Below are 18,767 nucleotides of genomic sequence, written 5' to 3' on the forward strand. Positions count from 1 at the left end.
CACCGCAGTTATTGGGAAGGTCCACTTAATGACTGACACATGGACAAGTGCTTTTGGCCAAGGACGCTAAATTTATCTGACGGCACACTGGGTGAACATTGTGGAGGCCAGGAGCGAGTTGTACCCTGTGATGGCACAGGTGCTACCGACGCCAAGGATTGCGGGCTCTACTTCCATCAGGGTTTCCGCCACAACCTCCTCCTCCACTTCCACCTCTGAATTATCATCTTACAGCACCAGTCAGACATCGGTCAGTAGCTGGAAGCAGTGTAGCACTGCAGTGGGGAAGCGGCAACAGGCCAATCTAAGGGTACTTTTACACTAGCGTTTTTCTTTTCCGGTGTTGAGTTCCGTCACAGGACCTTAATACTGGAAAAAAACTGATCAGTTTTATCCTAATGCATTCTGAATGGAGTGCATTCCGTTCAGTATGCATCAGGATGCATCAGTTCAGTCCCTCTTACATTGCCAATAGCAAACATGTACATTGATGAAGGGGCATTCCCACCATCACAAGTAAAGACATCACTGTAGGATTTGTCATCACTTTCTGGTCTCAGGACCTCCATAGCACACCCTAAACAGCAATGTCCCCGTCTACCTGCTATACAGGGAATTGCAGCACTGCTCCATTCACCATGTGTATGGTGTATTGCTATGCTACTGTATAACTATGACACACATGCCACATAATTGGGATGTCCCTTTAATAATTCTCACACACTCATACTGTCCACGTCTTGCTTCTCATCAGCTTTTTTCACTACAAGTCCTGTTTCGCGTCCTGCTCATGACTCATTGTTTGTCCTGGAATCAGGTATATTACAGCACAACTGCTGTCCAATCGGCGCTGCCTTAGAGTAGACACATGAGCAGCTGTCATTTTCACTGTGTAAGTTGGGCGGAGTTGTTCATGCTCTCCGAGCACAGACTACAGTTCATTAGTAAGCAAGTTAGTATGTGGGAGGCTCCATAGCTCAGTGGTTAGAGCACTGGTCTTGTAAACCAGGGGTCGCGAGTTCAATTCTCGCTGGGGCCTTGATTACATTTTGTATTGAAATGGTATTACACTGCTGTATCAATTACTAAAAGTAATCAATTATATAACAGATAAAATTGCAGTAAAAGCCCCTTTACGTGAGCTGGCAATTATTGGAGACAAACTTTTTGTTCCTGATAATTGCCGGCTCATCAGAGGAGATTAGCCCTGCATCGACATTCAACAAGAATCTCTGTAATTGCTACTTCAATCGCTCGTCCCCGTAGAGCAGGGATGCTCAACCTGCGGCCCTCCAGCTGTTGTAAAACTACAACTCCCACCATGCCCTTCTGTAGGCTGATAGCTGTGGGATGTCCAGGAATGATGGGAGTTGTAGTTTTGCAACAGCTGGAGGGCCGCAGGTTGAGCATGCCTGCCGTAGAGAATCATTGCTTTTAGGCAACTGATCGACGCCATCTTTGCACATGGCAGTTATCAGAAACTGCTTGCACCAGGGGCGGACATACCGCATGTGCAGCCGGTTCGGTTGCACAGGGGCCCAGAGCAGGAGGGGGCCCCTTCTTACCGTCTGCAGGGGGAGGTAAGCAACTCCCAGGGCCGTCTTTAAAGCGGGGCAAAGGCAGCTGCCCCGGGCCCAGTTGCTCCTGGGGGGCCCAAGCAGGGGCGTACAGGCCTGGCGGGGGGAGGGGGCCCGCTACACTCCCATGTAATGGGAGCGCTCTGACCGGGCCCAGCATGAAGTACAGTTAGAATGCCAGGCCCAGTCAGAGCGCTTTTCAAACAGGTGACGCAAAGGCAAAGGGGGAGGGGGGCACACTCACCCGCCCGGCAGCTCTTGTCACTGTCGGGCTGTTAGTTTCTATAGTGAAGCAGGGAGACCTCTCTGCTCCCTGCTTCACTGATATTCGGAGCTCAGGCGCTCCCCCTGCTGGCCGCACATTGCGCTGCTGGCTGTGGGAGGAGCGCTGAATGCCCGGGAATCTGCCTCCAGCACAGCCAGCAGCACGATGTGAGTGTGGGAGCCTGTCAGTAGGGAAGAAGGTAAGTATTAAGTCCCCCCCCCCATAAAGCTGCAAAAAGGGGCAACCACTAAAGTGAGGGGGCAAAAAAGAGCCACTGTGAGGGGCACATATCTGGGTAAAACAACTACTGTGAGGGGCCCAGATATATAGGCATAACTACTATGAGGGGCACTTATCTGGCATAACTGTTATAAGGCAGCTCATATCTGGTATAACTATGGGCACATATCTGGCATAACCACTGTGAGGGGCACATATATGGCATAACTGTTATAAGGCAGCTCATATCTGGCATAACTATGGGCACTGGGCACATATCTGGCATGACCACTGTGAGGGGCACATCTGGCAAAACTGCTGTAAGGGGGCTCATATCTGGCATAACTAGGGGCACATATCTGGCATAACTGCTGTGAGGGAGGCACATATCTGGCCATAACGACTGAGGGGGCACATATCTGGGCATAACGACTGAGGAGGCACACATCTGGCTATAACCACTGTGAGGGAGGCACATATCTGGCCAGAACTACTGTGAGGGGCACATATCTGGCATAATGACTGTGAGGGGGCACATATCTGGCATAACTACTGTGAGGGAGGCACATATCTAGCATAACGACTGTGAGGGAGGCACATATCTGGGCATAACGACTGTGAGGGAGGCACATATCTGGGCATAACGACTGTGAGGGAGGCACATATCTGGGCATAACGACTGTGAGGGAGGCACATATCTGGGCATAACTACTGTGAGGGGGCACATATCTGGGTATAACTGTTGTGACAGCTTAATTACTGTGAGGGGCCACAATGTGGGCATTAGTACTGTATGGTAGCACTAGATTACCCCCCCCTGCTGGCGATTTCACAGGGGCAGTCACCATCCCTTCCTTATGTGATTATTCTTTTTCTCTATCACCACAGGGACCTTGTTCTGGATCCAGCGGACATCACGCCGACGCCAGCGACACCCTTGATGAGGTAGGACCAGATTTTATTAGGACTCGGTGAGTGTAGCCATTCATTGGGCTTAGAGCTCTTTCATACGAGCGGATCCTGTGCGGGTAATCCACTGCGTGAAAGAGTGCCAAGCCCCGCATCGGACAGCAGAGACATGGAGCATTAACATGATTGATAATGCTCTTTGCCTCTCTGTGACCTTTTTACTATGTTTTGTATTGCTATAAGTAATCTTAGGACGGAATGGGTTATGTTGAGAACTTAGCTTGGAGGGGAGGGGGCCCAGGCACATTCTTTGCACAGGGGCCCTCTGCTGTCTGTGTCCGCCCCTGGCTTGCACCATGTACAAGCAATCTAATAAAACAAAACTGCAGTCTGCATTTCCTAAAACATTCCCTTCTACCCACAAATATTTCTGCTACTATGCGCCCTATTGTTTTATATACAGTTTATCATGCGCACAGGTCTAGCACTATTTTTGTACTGTCTGTGCGTCTCCATTCTACTATCCTGCACCTAAATACGGCTTCCAATGAGACTCCGTAGTTCAGTGGTCCGCTCGCGGGTCGTGTATACTAAGCAGCTGGCTGTTTGCCTTCACATGCATCAGATTTTGTGGCAGAAAATTCTGCAACTGAAAATCTGTTCCATAATGGGGCTTGTAGAAATCCAGATGAATGGGACTGATTTTCAGTAGCAGAATTTTCTGCCACAAAATCTGACGCGTGTGAAGGGACTCTTACTGGCGCTTTGTTTGTCTTTTAAATTTAATTTGTATTACACAGCATACACATGAGACAAGACTTCCCTCTTTAGGTACATAATTCAGGACCTTCAGATGACTACAGCATATATACCGATCAACTATAATATTACCCCCTTCCTGATATGGCGGTTTTCCGTTCTTGCTTTTTTGCTTCTCACTCCCTGACTTCCCAGAGCCATAACTTTTTACATTTTCTGTTCACATAGCCATATGAGGACTTGATTTTTGTAATGGCACTATTTACTATCGCATACAATGTACTGGGAAGCTGGAAAAAAATTCCAAATTGGGAAAATTGGAAAAAAAAGCAATTCCACCAAAGTTTTCTGGGTAAAACTGATTTGTGCCCTTCATTCTACAGATCAGTACGATTACAACGATACCACATTTATATTGTTTTTCTTGTGTTTTAATACGTTTTATTGATACCATTTTGGAGTGTGTATGACTTTTTGATCAGTTTTTATTCCGTTTTTGGGAGGTAAAAAGGCAAGAAACGGCAAATTAGCCATTTGGTTTTGTTTATTCAGTTATAATGTTCACCGTACAGGATAAATATTTTTATATTACGACACAGCAATGCCTATGATTTTAGATTTTATTGATTGGTGGGGGTCTGACACCCAGCACCCTCACCAATCAGCTGAACAGTAGACATATGAGCAGCTGCCAGTTCATCAGTAAGCATGCTAACATAGAGGCTCCATAGCTCAGTGGTTAGAGCACTGGTCTTGTAAACCAGGGGTCGCGAGTTCAATTCTCGCTGGGGCCTTGACTATATTTTGAATTGTATTATAATGGTATTACACTGCTGTATCAATGACTAAAAATAATCCATGATATAACAGATAAAATCACAGTAGAACCCCCTTTACTAACAAAAAAAAAAAAAAAAAAGAGAAAGACTCCAGTCAGAGAAACATAAGCTGTGAGTGGCCGGATTAAATGTAAATGTTTACTCGGTCACTAACTGTCTGATCAGTGCTGTAGTCGCTTGTATGGTCTACAGCAGGCATCCTCAAACTGCAGCCCTCCGGCTGTTCTAAAACTACAACTCCCACAGTGCCCTGCTGTAGGCTGTTCGGGCATGCTGGGAGTTGCAGTTTTGCAACAGCTGGAGGGCCACAGTTTGAGGATGCCTGGTCTACAGTGTGCTGATGTGTGGTAGCATTCTCTTTTGTGAAACTACAACTCCCAGCATACCTTTAGACCTGTTCAGGCCGTACTGGATTCTGTAGTGTCACACTTCACATACTTATATAGCAAGGACTAACCTGACTATAAAAATGATATATGGATTCAGTTGTTTTAGAGCTGGTGCTATATATATATATAAATATATATATAGTGTTCAAGAAAAATGGCGGCACTGGTCCAGATAAACACACGGTTTGGGTGCACGTCTCAAGGGGAATAGGCTTCTTACCCCAAGTTTTTCCGGATTGATATATATATATATATATGTGTGTGTACCATAATTGGTTCTGGTGCTGTACTTATGTAATCAGCTTGGGTCTGGTACTATATGTATGTATCATGCTTGATTCTGGTGCTGTATTTACGTACTGCGCTTGGTCCTGTTAATATATTTATGCAATGAACTTGGTTCTTTTGCTGTATTTATGTAATGGACTTTATGGTTTTTGGTGCTGTATTCATGTAACATGTTTGGTTCTGGTGCTGTATTTATGTAATCAGCATGGTTCTGGTGCTATATTTATATACCATGCTTGGTTCTGGTGCTATATTTATATACCATGCTTGGTTCTGGTGCTATATTTATATACCATGCTTGGTTCTGGTGCTATATTTATATACCATGCTTGGTTCTGGTGCTATATTTATATACCATGCTTGGTTCTGGTGCTGTATTTATGTACTTTGCTTGGTCCTCCTAATATATGTATGTAATGAACTTGGTTTTGTTGCCGTATTTATGTACCGGGGTTCTGGTCCTCTCAGCTATTTTTGGAAGTCCCATAATGGGGAATAGAGGGTTGGCCACCAGGGATGCACCTTGCCTTTCTGCTGCCTGGGGTGAAAACTGAACCCCCCCCCCCCCCCCCCCATGCCAATTTCTTAACCTAACCCCTTTGCCACAATGAAAGCGCTCATTGCCCATGACCCTTCCACTGCCCCCCACTTGCCCCTACCTGGTGGTGCCTGAGACGATCGCCTCACCTGGCCTTATTGGTGGTGCACCCCTGTCGGCCACGCAAGTGCGGCTTGCTCTCCATTCACTTCGGGGCCTTGTTCTTGAAATACGTGGGAGCAGCTCTTACAGGTGGGACTTGCACCATCAGACATTTATGGAATGTCTTATTGATATGCCATAAATGTGCCAGATGGGATAAACCCTTAACCCCATAAAATAAAGTTACATTTTAAAATGTATGTTACTAATTGTGCTGCTACTACGTGTATTTAATACCCTACAATGGTTGCACAGGGTAACTAAGACAGGAAAAGCTTTTGTTTGTCTTCCACAATCTGAACATCATAACATTTTTACTTCTTTTCTGACATGGAACCACTTATGTTTTTTATGTGACAACCTGTACTTCGTATAGGCACCATTTTGTGGTATGCATATGTTATTATTAAGATTTTGCCATGTTTTTTTATTTATTGTTTAGGTTGTTCACCAATCATTTTGATAGTGCTATAAATGTATTGTCCCAAAGATACCTAGATTATTTGGTGTCTTCACAGCTAGAGCCCCAAAATGGCTACCCCCACAATCAAGCAACATATAGAGTGAAAAAATATACCATCAGGAGACAAAAACAGATTAGAAATAAAGGATATGCTTCACTATAAAGTTTTAATTAGTTAAAAAAAATACAGGTAATACATTCCCTTTAAGGTCCCTATCTGCTTTTCATCACGTGAGGCCTACTAGGCATATGGTCATGTTTTTCTATACACGGCTGCCAAATTCTACATGACTATTCACAAATGACTATGTACTAATAAAACGGCTATCTTTCTTTGTTCATGCTGAATACTTACACTAAAGGCAGGAAAGGAAGCCTTGTTGAAATGTTTAGATTAGAAGAGCTAATAGTCATGTCTCTTGAAGTCAGGGTTGGGATGGAGGGAGGAGATGCAAACTAGGCAACTGCTTCGGACCCCTATCCCACCGCCATTTCTTTCAAGTGAATAACATAAAACTACAAAAACCAGAACAGGACATAAAATCTGTATGAATGGAGCATGAGGAACAGTCTTTGTGAGAGAGGAGGAGCATGGGGGAAAGTCTGTGAATGAGGATGGCATGGGGAGTAATTTATGTGAGAGGGACATGGGGATCAGGAAGTATGTAGAGCAGTCTGTGAGAGAGGAGACCATAGAAGCATAGATAGCAGTATGGGGAACAGTCTTTGTGAGAGGGAGAGTCATGGGGAAGAGTTTGTGTGTGAGGGGCGACCATGGGAAGCAGTGTGTGAGAGAGGGGTGTGGAGAGTAGTCTTTGTGAGAAAGGGGAGCAGTCTAACAGAGGCTGACAGGAGGAGCAATCTATGTGGGGGGTTATGGGGAGCAGTCTGTGCGAAAGAGTGGACATGGAGAGCAATGTATGAGTGATGGGGACAGAGAAAGTAGTCTGTAAAAGAAGGGGCATGGGTAACAGTCTGTGAGAGAGATAGAGGAAAGAAGAGCAGACTGTGTAGCAGACGGGCCATTGGTAGCAGTCTATGTGAAAGGAGGGGGAGTGACAGCCGTCTGTATACCATTAGTTGTAACTTTTACTGGGTGTGGGCACTATTACTGTGAGGTACAAAAGGTGGCACCACTACTTTGTGGAGCATAAAGTGGGTATACTTTTACTGTGTAGTGCACTATTACTGATCGAGACATAACTAATGTCTGTGGCACAATATGGGCACTATCTGTTTGGGACTATTATTTTGGGGGGAACCTACTATCTGGCACTATTGTTTTCATGGGTGTAGTCTGTATGGCACTATTTATTGGGGGGGGGGGGGGGTAACTATAGTTTTGACATTATATCTAATGTACAGTATTGGGGTCAATTATGCCACACAGCAAGTACGGTAATAGGGATATATGGGAAAGTGATTGGCACAGAATTGAAGGTTAGGGAGGGCGCTGGAAGGAGTCTTTGTGGTGACCTGGTCCAGAGGAAAAAGTGAGCATAAGAAAACAACTTCAATCATTGAAGGCATATTATTGGTGTCTGTATAGTGTATATAATATTGGATAAATATATATGAATATAAACATTATTTCTTTGGGGGGGGGGGGGTGACTTGGAGCTTGCAGCAACCCTGTATGTGCTAGAGATGAGTTTTTGAGACCTCTTCATACTGCCTTTTGAATTTACTGTATAACCATGTTCTTGGTATACTATTGCAGCATTTGGGCACTGGGGTTCACACTTTGTCCTTAAGATATTTCAATTTATACTTTCAAAGATTTCTGTTTTCTTGCAATCCAAGTAAAAACCAAAAAGGTGATGGATTCTCTAAAACTGATTAAAGCCATGACTGTGCTTCTGCCTTGTCTTTCAAATGTTTCTTTTGTCTCCAAACCCGAAAAACATTAATTGGGTGTCCAACGGTTAAAAGCATCAGGATCAATAGAGAAATATTAACCTAAAAACATAAAAATACAATCATGAGTGACAAATTACAGATTTGTAGCGAGTTCATCTTCATCTATGAAACTGTTAACATACATAGAAAGCGTCTCCGTGCAGGTACGTCCCAATAATATAAATTGCTGGATATTGTAGGAGAGATACCACTGCAGAAAGAGTCATTACCAGTCCATACAGCTTTCCAAAGTGTGCAGGTGGGAACCTACAAGACAAAAATGTTGGAAAGTTTACCCAATAAAACTGCAGCAAAAATAGACCATTAATCCATGAGCCATATTTAACACTGATGACTTCTCATGTGGCAACCCCATAGGCACCATGGTCTTCCCTTATAGTCTAATAGTACTGTGAATTTTTTTCCCCAAAAGGTTACTTACGCTATAGACAGAAAGGCAGCATTTCCTCCATACAAGAAGGACCGATTAAGTACTTGGAAGATAAAAGTTGGATACAACGCAGGAAGCTCGGAAATTGAGGCGCAGAGTGAAAAGAGGATGCACTGAATTGTGGTCAGTAACAAAGACAGGACTGAAGAGCGGAGGTCATCAAGCGGCTCTGTAACTGAGAATATATAATGCGGAAATTGTTATCAAAGCTGCCGTGAATAAGGATGAGGGGTAGGTAGAGTAGACAATTACCTCTGCCCCCATTGGGAAGAAATGGAGCAATTTGTGGATTAAACAACAACAACACATTGCCTTTACATTTCTTTGTACAACCAAATGGATGATGCATGTAAGCACTTGCTAATGCTGTAGGTGCCAAGGCCTAATGTGTACATCCCTTAAAGGGGTTATCCCACTGTTACATAGCATATTCATTGTGTAGTTTATAGAAAATAAACACTCTTTGCAATTTGCATGCTGTTAAAAAATGAAAAGAAAAAAGAAAATTCAGTGCAGAATTATGACATCTTCTTACATAGTAGCTACATGTGGTGTTCAGAGTGTATAGCAATGTGCACGTCCACCTGAGCCAGGTCCCTTTCCTCAAAGCCAGATCAGATGCAGGACAGAAGCTAATCGATTGTATGATTAAAGGGCTTGTTAACAATTTTGATACTGATGGCCTATCTTCAGGACAGGTAATCAATATCAGATAGGTGGGAGTCTGACTCCCACCACCCCGGCCAATCAGCTGTATGGAGAGGTTGCAGTGCTCAGGGGAGCACTTTGGCCTCGTCCTAGGCCAGTGACAGCACATTTATTGGTCACATGGCCTTGGGCAGCTCAGTCCCGATCTGCGAAACCAAGCACAGTCGCTGTACAATGTGCTTGGTAAGTAAAGGGAAGGATGCAACGCTCACTAAAGTGGCCTCTTCAAATGGCTGATCTGTGGGGTGACCCACCTGAGGATAGGTCATCAATATCTAAAAAAGTTGGGACGCTGTATATAAAGGTAAATAAATGCTAATAAAAAAAGATGCAATGTTTTGCAATTCTCATAGACCCTTTTTTAAATCACAATAGAACACAGAACACCTCAGATGTTGAAAGTGAGATTTTTTACAACTTCATGAAAAAGTTACCATATTTTTTTAACTATAAGACACATTTTCAAAAGCGTGGGGAAAATGGCAGTGCATATTATGGTGCAAATGCTATTGACCATTTGCATTATGGAAGCGGTCATTAGTATGCAGGAGGCTCAGGGAGTGGTGAGTGAATCACTGTGCTGGGTGTACTCACTGCTCCCTGTTCTTCTTCCAGGTGCCGCAATGCACGTGTCCTCACTGGGTACAGCGTCAGTATGTAGTGCAAGTTGGGGCGCACTATAACCTGATGCTGTGCAATGTCAGGCCACAGTGCAGCGCTAGGCCGGCAGAAGACCAGGGAATGTTGAGTGTTGGCGCAGTTCGGAGCAGGAGAGGTAAATTCATTTATTTATTTTTGTCTGATGGCATTTGGGGTCTGATCTGATGCCTGGGGAGAAATGGGAGTATGATCCGTGGTCTAAGGAGGAAAGGGGGTTCTGATCTGAGGTTGAATTTGGGTATTATGGGGTCTGATACAGAGGTTGAGGTTGATCTGAGAAGGGTTGTGGTCTTAGGTCTGAGCAGGAATAGGGAGTCTGGTGGGGGTCTGATCTGAGGTCTGGAATGGGGGTCTGATTACAGAGGTCTCATGGAACTTGGGGGTCAGATCTGAGGTCTGATAGAGCTTGGTCGTCTGACCTACGGTCTAAGAAAAATGGGGTTGTGATTTGAGGTCTAAGAAGGAATGGGGATAAGATCTGAGTAAAAATATTTTTTTTTTCCTCCTCTATATACCAGATGCATCCAGTGCATCTTATGGAGCACAAAAAACTGTAACTCATTCAGAGTTCGACAGCAGCAATGCATTAAAAAAATTGGGACAGGGCCATGTCTACCATTGTGTAGCATTTGATGCTATTATGTACTGTAGATGATGGGATATTTAAAGTCCTTGCAATTTTACACATTTTTTATAATTTTTTTACAATTTTTAGATGCAGTTTCTTGTAGATTGGTGAACCTCTGCCTATCTTTGCTTCTGAGAAACTCTCTAAGCCACTCTTTTTATACCCAGTTATGTGACTTAGTAGCAGTAGTTGCCTCTCCACCTGTTTTTTTTTATTAGCTCCATTTACTTTTCCAGCCCTTTGTAGCCCCTGTTCAAACTTTGTTTGAGATTCATTGCTGCTTTCAGATGCTGAATATTTTTTAATATCTAGCTAGCATCTTGGCTCAGGGCAGAATCTGTATGAGGCTCCCCACCTACCTTGTGCTCTATAATAAGATGTCTTCGTATGTGGCCAAAGCACCTTGGGGCCCGCTCAGGCATCAGGGCCTGGTTGGCATCACAGCCACTTTAGTTAACCCCTGTATCTATCTTTCTAATGGATGTGTTAATAATCAGAATATGAAAACACATTTTAGAGTCATTACCTTTGTGTTTCTTTTTGTGCCTGTCCATAATGAGTCCATTCCAAGGAGCACAGAAAACCCCAAAAAACTGGGATATAGCAAAAACATTTGTATATTTACTCACTGAAAAAAATGTATAAATAAAATGATTATGTCATATTTTGCACGTCACATATCTCTCACATAATATGGTTCATGTCATTTCGAATGTCCATAAATTCCACAAAACTGTCCAGGGGCCTGGACATAACATAAGTGTACATAAAAACTAGGGATGAGCAAATTTAATATTTTGAAATTCGTTTTTCGGTTCGGGTTGTGGTATAATGCGAATTGTGTTATGAATTCCACGCAATTCCATGACGGAATGCATAATGGATTGCCTTTAGAGCCATTCCGTTATTCATTCCGTCATAATAGAAGTTTATGGCCTGTATAACAGATCCGTCCGGTTTCCGTTATGTAGGAAAGGACTCCAGCATAACGGAAACGGGACAGATCCGTTATGCAGGCATAGACTTCTATTATGATGGAATGAATAACGAAATGCCTCTAAATGCAATCCATTATGCATTCCGTCATGGAATTGCGTTATGGTCTGTGGTAACGGAATCCATAACGCAATTCACATCATGCCACAACCCGAACCGAAAACGAGATTCAAAATATGAAATTCGCTCATCCTTAATAATAATAATTTATAATACAAACCTAGGTGGGGGTCTCCTCCACTTAAGCGGGTGATAGTGGGGTTCAGAGTTGCAATGAATAAATAGTGTCTAAGTTGCATAAGAGAAAGCCAAATCAGGTGCCACCCAAAAAGTGATGATAGGACACAATTCCGAAATGAGACCTCAATGTCTGTAGAAAGAAAACATGATGGCTCAGATTACTGTTTCATAAAATATACATTATGTAGCTATTTCAGTTTGTTGTCTATTATATGGATTATTTTCTATTGAGAATCCAAGATTATGCTTTCTGTCACCCATGTGCCACCAAAAAGCGCCCACTAGGATGAGGTCTATTACAAGCTCCCGACTCAGAATTCTTAGAGATTTATACTAACGGGAGTGGCAGGAATTGGTAGAGGTGAATGTCTTATATTGTTTTTTATGCCACTCTGAGCCTTAAAACAATCTAGCAGGGACCAAGTATGCAAAATACAGTATCTCTCCTAAAGAAGACAGTAAAGTGTTCATCTAGTGAAAGCTATAGATCGCTACCATGTAAGTCAATTTCCAACACTACCAAACATCTTCAGAGGTGGACTTGGAATTTAAATTGGCCCTGAAAAAAAGAACCTTAAAGTGGCCCTAATGTTGTATGAGGGTCCAAACTGACAGGAGGCAGGGCCATTACCATTATCTTAGTGCAGCACAAAATACCTCACTAGCAAAACCAAATACTACAGTGCAGCACAAAATACTGCTGCCCATGCTGCAGTATTTAACTGTAACACCGCCCTGAGAATACAGTTGAATTCCGATGGGGACCTGCGGCCGCCAGCCAAGTACACAAGTACCAGATACTCCTAGCATTATTTAATGCTGAGAGCATCAGATTGTTATGTACCCGGCCAGCAGCCATAAGGTGGGCACAGATGGCCCTCCTGGCACTGGCCCACCAGGAAATTTCCCTCTAAGGGTCTATGGCTAGCCCACCCTTGCATGTATCCATTTCTGCAAGAAGGATCACTACTTTTCTGGAGGCAGTATATGGAGCATCCCAAACAGTTCTGAGCACAGAGCCTTCAAACAGTGCTCTCTGGTGTCTCTGGTCTAGCTGATAACCCTAGTTCTGTTTCAAGTCATAGTAGTGACATGTATGTGGAGCTACAGAGACTAGGGGTGATATAATCGACTTCGGATGAAACATCCAAAGTCGATTCGCATAAAACTTTGTTTGAATACTGTACGGAGCAAGCACTCCGTACAGTATTGGAATGTATTGGCTCCGATGAGCCGAAGTTATTACTTTGCCAAGTCTCACAAGACTTTGCATAATAACTTCAGAAATTGATTTATACTGTAAAAAAACATTTCGTGAACTCAGCAAAAAAAGGTCCAGGGCTGTGCTTATCCGATATCACTTGTAATGGAGGCACGGATTGCGCTGGGAACCAGGAGCACAATAGTAGAACTAAAAACGAACGAAGGGTCCAGCTTCCAAAAAGCACATGTACATTAAAAATCCAACATAGCAACTAGGTCTATGCGTTTCAGATCCCCTAGTACTGATCCTTATTCATGAGTCATGAGTAAGGATCAGTATCAGGGGATCTGAAATGCATAGACCTGGTTGCCTATGTTGGATTTTTAATGTACATGTGCTTTTTGGAATAAAGAACGTCACTTTTTGGAAGCTGGACCCTGCGTTCATTTTTATTTCCCGAACTCAGGTTCGGTTCCAAGTGGTACATTGGAACCGAAACCGAGTTCGGAAAATGTATTTTTTTACAGTATAAATCAAAGTTATTATGCGAAGTCTCGCGAAACTTCGGCTCATCAGAGCCAATACAGTCTAATACTGTACGAAGCACTCGCTTTGTACAGTATTGAAATGAAGTTTTAAGCGAATCGATTTCAGATGTTTCATCCGAAGTCGATTCGCTCATCCCTATTGTCTACCTTCTTGAGGAGAGATGTTCCACATGTCATTAGATCAAATGGACTCCACATTTAAACATTCAAATCTGTTAAAAAAATCTTTAGTTTCTTTAGGCTCCCCTCCCCACATTGGAGCTATTTATGCACATTTTGATAGTTGTTCATTCTTTAACTATAGAACTATAGTAATTTTGGGTGTTGTATGGACTTTATTAACTTTTTCTAATTATGCAATAATTTAAAGGAAATGCTGTCACCAAAAATGTTATCTTCCAGTTATAACCAGATAGTAACACATTTCCTTCATTCTAATCTCTTTTAATTTTCTAATTACAGATTTATTCTATTTCCTGAATGTGGTTATGGGGGCGAGCATCTTGCCTGAACTCTTCTTAACAGCAGCCCCATGGGCCATAGACACAGTGGTCTGGAGGGGACCTCATTGACTTCTATGGGAGAGTTTTCTAGACATGCTCTGTGACCTGTGCAGAGGTCATTGTACAAGGAAAGAATAGATACACTTTGACAATTGCCTATTGTGAATGGAGGATCCTGTCTTATGTATACACAGAGGTGATATCATTACAGGCAGGATTAGAATGACATAAGCAGATAACTGCATAAAAGTGATCTGTACAGATCAAGAAGTGGCGCCTATTATTAGGCTTAGTGGCCAGCCCTACCGAATCTGTTAGGAACTGATGCACTTTTATCTTGATCTGTAAAAAGTGATCTATCATAAATCTGTCAGACATGTAAGCATTGATACCACTGCAAATAGAACCTGCAGCACTACTGTGTTATAGCATTTGTATGGTTACTGATTGGTTGGTAGATTGACGACTCTTACCGTGTTTTTCGACACGCTTTATGGAAGTGTTTGTTGTTTTCTGCCCTTTTTCTCCATCAATTGGTCTAGATGAATGATTTGGTGACATGGATATTTTCTGACTGAGCTCTTCACAGCCCAAACTGACAACAATAAACGACACTTCTTCAGAGGACAAGCATTATAAACATTATACCTGTATATTTGCCTGTTATATGTTTCAGCCAAGGTACTACATCTGGCTAATAGCACATACTTATCAACATTTAAATTCCAAAATTCAGGACATTTAAACTACGTCCTAGGAACATGTGGAAAACCGCTATTTGGTGGAATTTGCTTAAAGGGGTTTTCTGGGATTTTAATATGGATGACCTATCATCAATGGGTGATCAATTTCAGATCGGCGGATGTCCGCCGATCAGCTGCTTGAAGAGAAGGCCTCGCTCTGTGTGAGCGCTGCCTTCCTTTCATTGTTTACCTGTTGCAGTGGTGAGCAGGTGTAATTACAAGCCGTCCCATTCACTTTTATGAAACAGCTTTTTCCTATTAGTTTGAATACTAGAGAGCTGTCCCATTGAAATTAATTGGAGGGCTTGTAATTACACCTGCTTACCAACGGGGAGCAGGTAACAATGAAGCTGCCCTTTCTTTAAACAGCTGATTTGTGGGGGTGTCAGACTCGCCTCAATCTGATATTGATGACCTATTCTAAGGATAGGTCATCAATATATATATTTTTATATATATATATATCTTTATTAGAAAAGAGCATATACAACCGTTTTCATTTTCATAAAAAATTGCAATATACAATTATTATTATTTTAAGTTCCCCATATCCACCTATTTCTCAACCCTCCCTTGCGATGCGTCTAAAAAAAAAACTATCCTCCCAACACAGACAGCAAATGGGAAAGAAAAATAAATAAAAGAAAGAACAAAAAAAAAAGAGGTTAATAGAAGTTGTGGAAGTGGAAGCATAAAGTTGGGGACGAGAAGGATTAAAACCTCCAGGCCTCCCACATCTTAGTCCACTTCTCCTGACTATTTATTTGCCTATGTAAGACTTTCTCATAATTTTTAACCCTATTAACCAAATTTATCAAAATATTCAAATTTGGAACATCTTGTGCGAACCAAAGTCAAGTACCAAAAACAATATTCTTTTCAAGAAAATCTTCTTATTTTTAGGGTAGTTTATCTTAGAGAGATAATTTAATATATAACATTCAACCATAAATGGAATCTGGAGTCTCATTTTATGCGTATTCTTTTAATTCTGGACAGGACCAGAGCATATGTAGGTAATCAGCCCCAAAAAGGCCACACCGTTGACACTTAGAACTATCTCTTAGCCCACATTTATTAAGCCATAAGGGCGTAACATATAATCTATGCAAAATATTAAATTCTATCACTATGTGATTAAAGTTGTGAGATATTAAACTCAAATTCGCAAATATATTTCTCTATCCCTTAAATTGAATCCTTGGGCAATCAACTCCCTATACCCTTTATCCCGGTGATTGTGTTTTAATAAATAGTGCCTTAAGTAATAATGTATACAAATGTGCAATCTTAACCCTCTGACCTGAATTCCCTAAGAGAGCATTTAAAAACATAGAAATATATATCTCCAGAAGTGATTTATTCTTTACACTAGAAAATGCTGAACGTAATTGAAAATATCTAAACCAAGACAAACCAACCATAGTCTCCCTTTGTGCTAGCACCGAGAACGGAAGTATCTCTCCATTCTTCACCACTTCTGCAACATATAGAATATAATTTTTTTGCCAATACGGGTCCCCGGCTATTTTATCTAAGGCCTGTAGTTGAAAATTATACAAGAGGGGAGTACACTGAAGAGATCCTTTTATTCTCAGCCATCTTCTGATAATGTCCCATAAGCAGGGGCGTAGCGTGGGGGGCCGTTGCCCCAGGCGCAAAATTGCAGGGGGCGCCAGGCGGCAAACACTTCAATGAGGGTCATGGGAGCCTATGGCTCCTGTCCCCTCCGTTCTTCCTCATAGGTTTCAGGCTAGTGGCCTGAAGCCTATGAGGCAGTAGAGCGAGCGTAGTGTCAAGAATGTAGTTGATCCTGGGAGGTATGATGTTAAGGGAAGAGGCGGAGTCTCGTCATCCAGGGGGCATGGCCTAACTATGTGCGGGAGATTCTACAGAGCAGGAGCAGAGTGTGAAGGTAAGTATGTGGAGGAGAATAGTGACTGTTATTTTTACTTGGGGGGGGGGGGCTTTTTGCAGGGGCTGAAGGGAGAAGGAATCCTCTTTGTATTGGAGACTGTACTGTTAGTGGGGTCTGAAGAGAAGGTGGGGGGGGGGGGTTATTTACATTGGACTGTATGCTGGAGAGGCTGAAGGCAGGGGGGTGATATTATTTTACATGGGACTGCTGGAGGGGCTAAGGCAGGGAAGTGATGTGTCTTACATGGGACTGTATGCTGGAGGGGCTGAAGGCAGAGGGGGGTTGTATCTTACATGGGACTGTATGCTGGAGGGGCTGAAGGCAGGGGGAGTGATGTATTTTACATAGGACTGTATGCTGGAGGGGCTGAAGGCAGGGGGGGTGATGCATTTTAGGCTACTTTGCCCAGACGGATCCACTCATATAATGCAGACGATGGATCCGTTCAGAACGGATCCGTCTGCATTATATTGCATTATATTGTAGAAGAAATTATAAGTGTGAAAGTAGCTTCAGACGGATCCGTCCAGACTTTACATTGTAAGTCAATAGGGGACAGATCCGTTTGAAAATTGAGCCATATAGTGTCAAATTCAAACGGATCCGTCCCCATTGACTTACATTGTAAGTCTGGACGGATCCGTTTGCCTCCGCACGGCCAGGCGGACAGCGTTCGGGTGTCCGCCTGCTGAGCGGAGCGGAGGACAGACGGTGCCAGACTGATGCATTCTGAGCGGATCCGCATCCACTCAGAATGCATTAGGGCTGTACGGATGCGTTCGGGGCCGCTTGTGAGAGCCTTCAAACGGAACTCACAAGCGGAGCCCCGAACGCAAGTGTGAAAGTAGCCTAACATGGGACTGTGCAAGAAGGGCTGGAAGGCAGGGGTGTGATGTGTCTTACATGGGACTGTATGCTGGAGGGGCTGAAGGCAGATGGCAAAGAGAGGGCGTGTGATATTATTTACATAGGACTGTATGTTGGAGGGGCTGAAGGCGGGGAGTGATGTATTTTACATGAGACTGTATGCTGGAGGGGCTGAAGGCAGGAGAGTGATGTGTCTTACATGGGACTGTATGCTGGAGGGGCTGAAGGCAGGGGGAAGGTTGTATCTTACCTGGGACTGTATGCTGAAGGGGGCGCATAATTATTACTATAATACTACAGAGGGGGGCAATTATAATATTAATAATATTAATACAGAGGAGGAAATAATAATAATATAGAGGGGCCAGTATATATTATAATTATACAGAGGGCATTATAGTTATGGGCACTACGGGGGAGGGGAGGTCTATTATCTGAGGATGATAGTAAAGTGAGAAATCCCAAACATTTTCTGTGAAACTCTACATAGACGAGATGCGGCTGAAAGAAGGTGTCATGACGGTCCTATCTCCGAATGAAGATGCTGAGGAAAGTCTACATCACAGGAGAGGTCACTGAATGTAACAGGTATGGTGCGGTCTTCTCCTGTATTTTTCATAGCAATGTATGTTATGTCCATACAAATATCTGTTTGGGGGGATGGATAAAGAATTTGGGCCACACTGCCAACGCCTGGCCCCAGACTTCAGGTCACACTGTGTGTGTTCTGAATTCTGGGGCCTCACACCCATCTACTACATTATCTGTACTCAGAGTTATCCCTGTGTTATCTGTGGTGTTACATAGGACTGCAGATGACATCTACTGCATTATTTGTAAAAAGGGGTGTGGTCACAGGTTGGGGGCGCAATACTTGGCTTTCCACGGGTGCTGGCAACCTACGCTACGCCACTGCCCATGAGTTAAATAATAGCTTTTTCACCTCTCTGTACTCCTGTTGCATATTAATGAATTTCCCCAACTAATAATGTAA

General features: G+C 43.1%; 1 protein-coding gene and 2 non-coding genes across 13 annotated transcripts in view; 2 read left to right on the forward strand and 1 right to left on the reverse strand.

Annotated features, from left to right (window-relative positions):
* Positions 1-966: 966 nt before the first annotated feature.
* Positions 967-1,039, forward strand: TRNAT-UGU. The gene has a single exon. It is a non-coding gene; the product is annotated as a tRNA-Thr (tRNA).
* Positions 1,040-4,450: 3,411 nt separating this feature from the next.
* TRNAT-UGU lies at positions 4,451-4,523 on the forward strand. Its single transcript has one exon. It is a non-coding gene; the product is annotated as a tRNA-Thr (tRNA).
* Positions 4,524-6,558: 2,035 nt separating this feature from the next.
* Positions 6,559-18,767, reverse strand: part of SLC43A3 (solute carrier family 43 member 3) — a 42,295-nt gene continuing 30,086 nt past the window's right edge. For all 11 annotated transcript variants that reach the window (XM_044298377.1, XM_044298376.1, XM_044298386.1 and 8 more), the window contains 6 exons: positions 14,719-14,840; positions 11,971-12,120; positions 11,281-11,382; positions 8,750-8,933; positions 8,451-8,574; positions 6,559-8,367 (listed from right to left, as the gene is read on the reverse strand). In XM_044298377.1, the coding sequence (XP_044154312.1) occupies positions 8,248-8,367; positions 8,451-8,574; positions 8,750-8,933; positions 11,281-11,382; positions 11,971-12,120; positions 14,719-14,840 (802 nt within the window). In that variant the 3' untranslated portion in view covers positions 6,559-8,247. The remainder of the gene's footprint in view (positions 8,368-8,450; positions 8,575-8,749; positions 8,934-11,280; positions 11,383-11,970; positions 12,121-14,718; positions 14,841-18,767) is intronic.

This window comes from Bufo gargarizans, chromosome 6 (genome assembly GCF_014858855.1).
Source record: "Bufo gargarizans isolate SCDJY-AF-19 chromosome 6, ASM1485885v1, whole genome shotgun sequence".
NCBI lineage: Eukaryota > Metazoa > Chordata > Amphibia > Anura > Bufonidae > Bufo > Bufo gargarizans.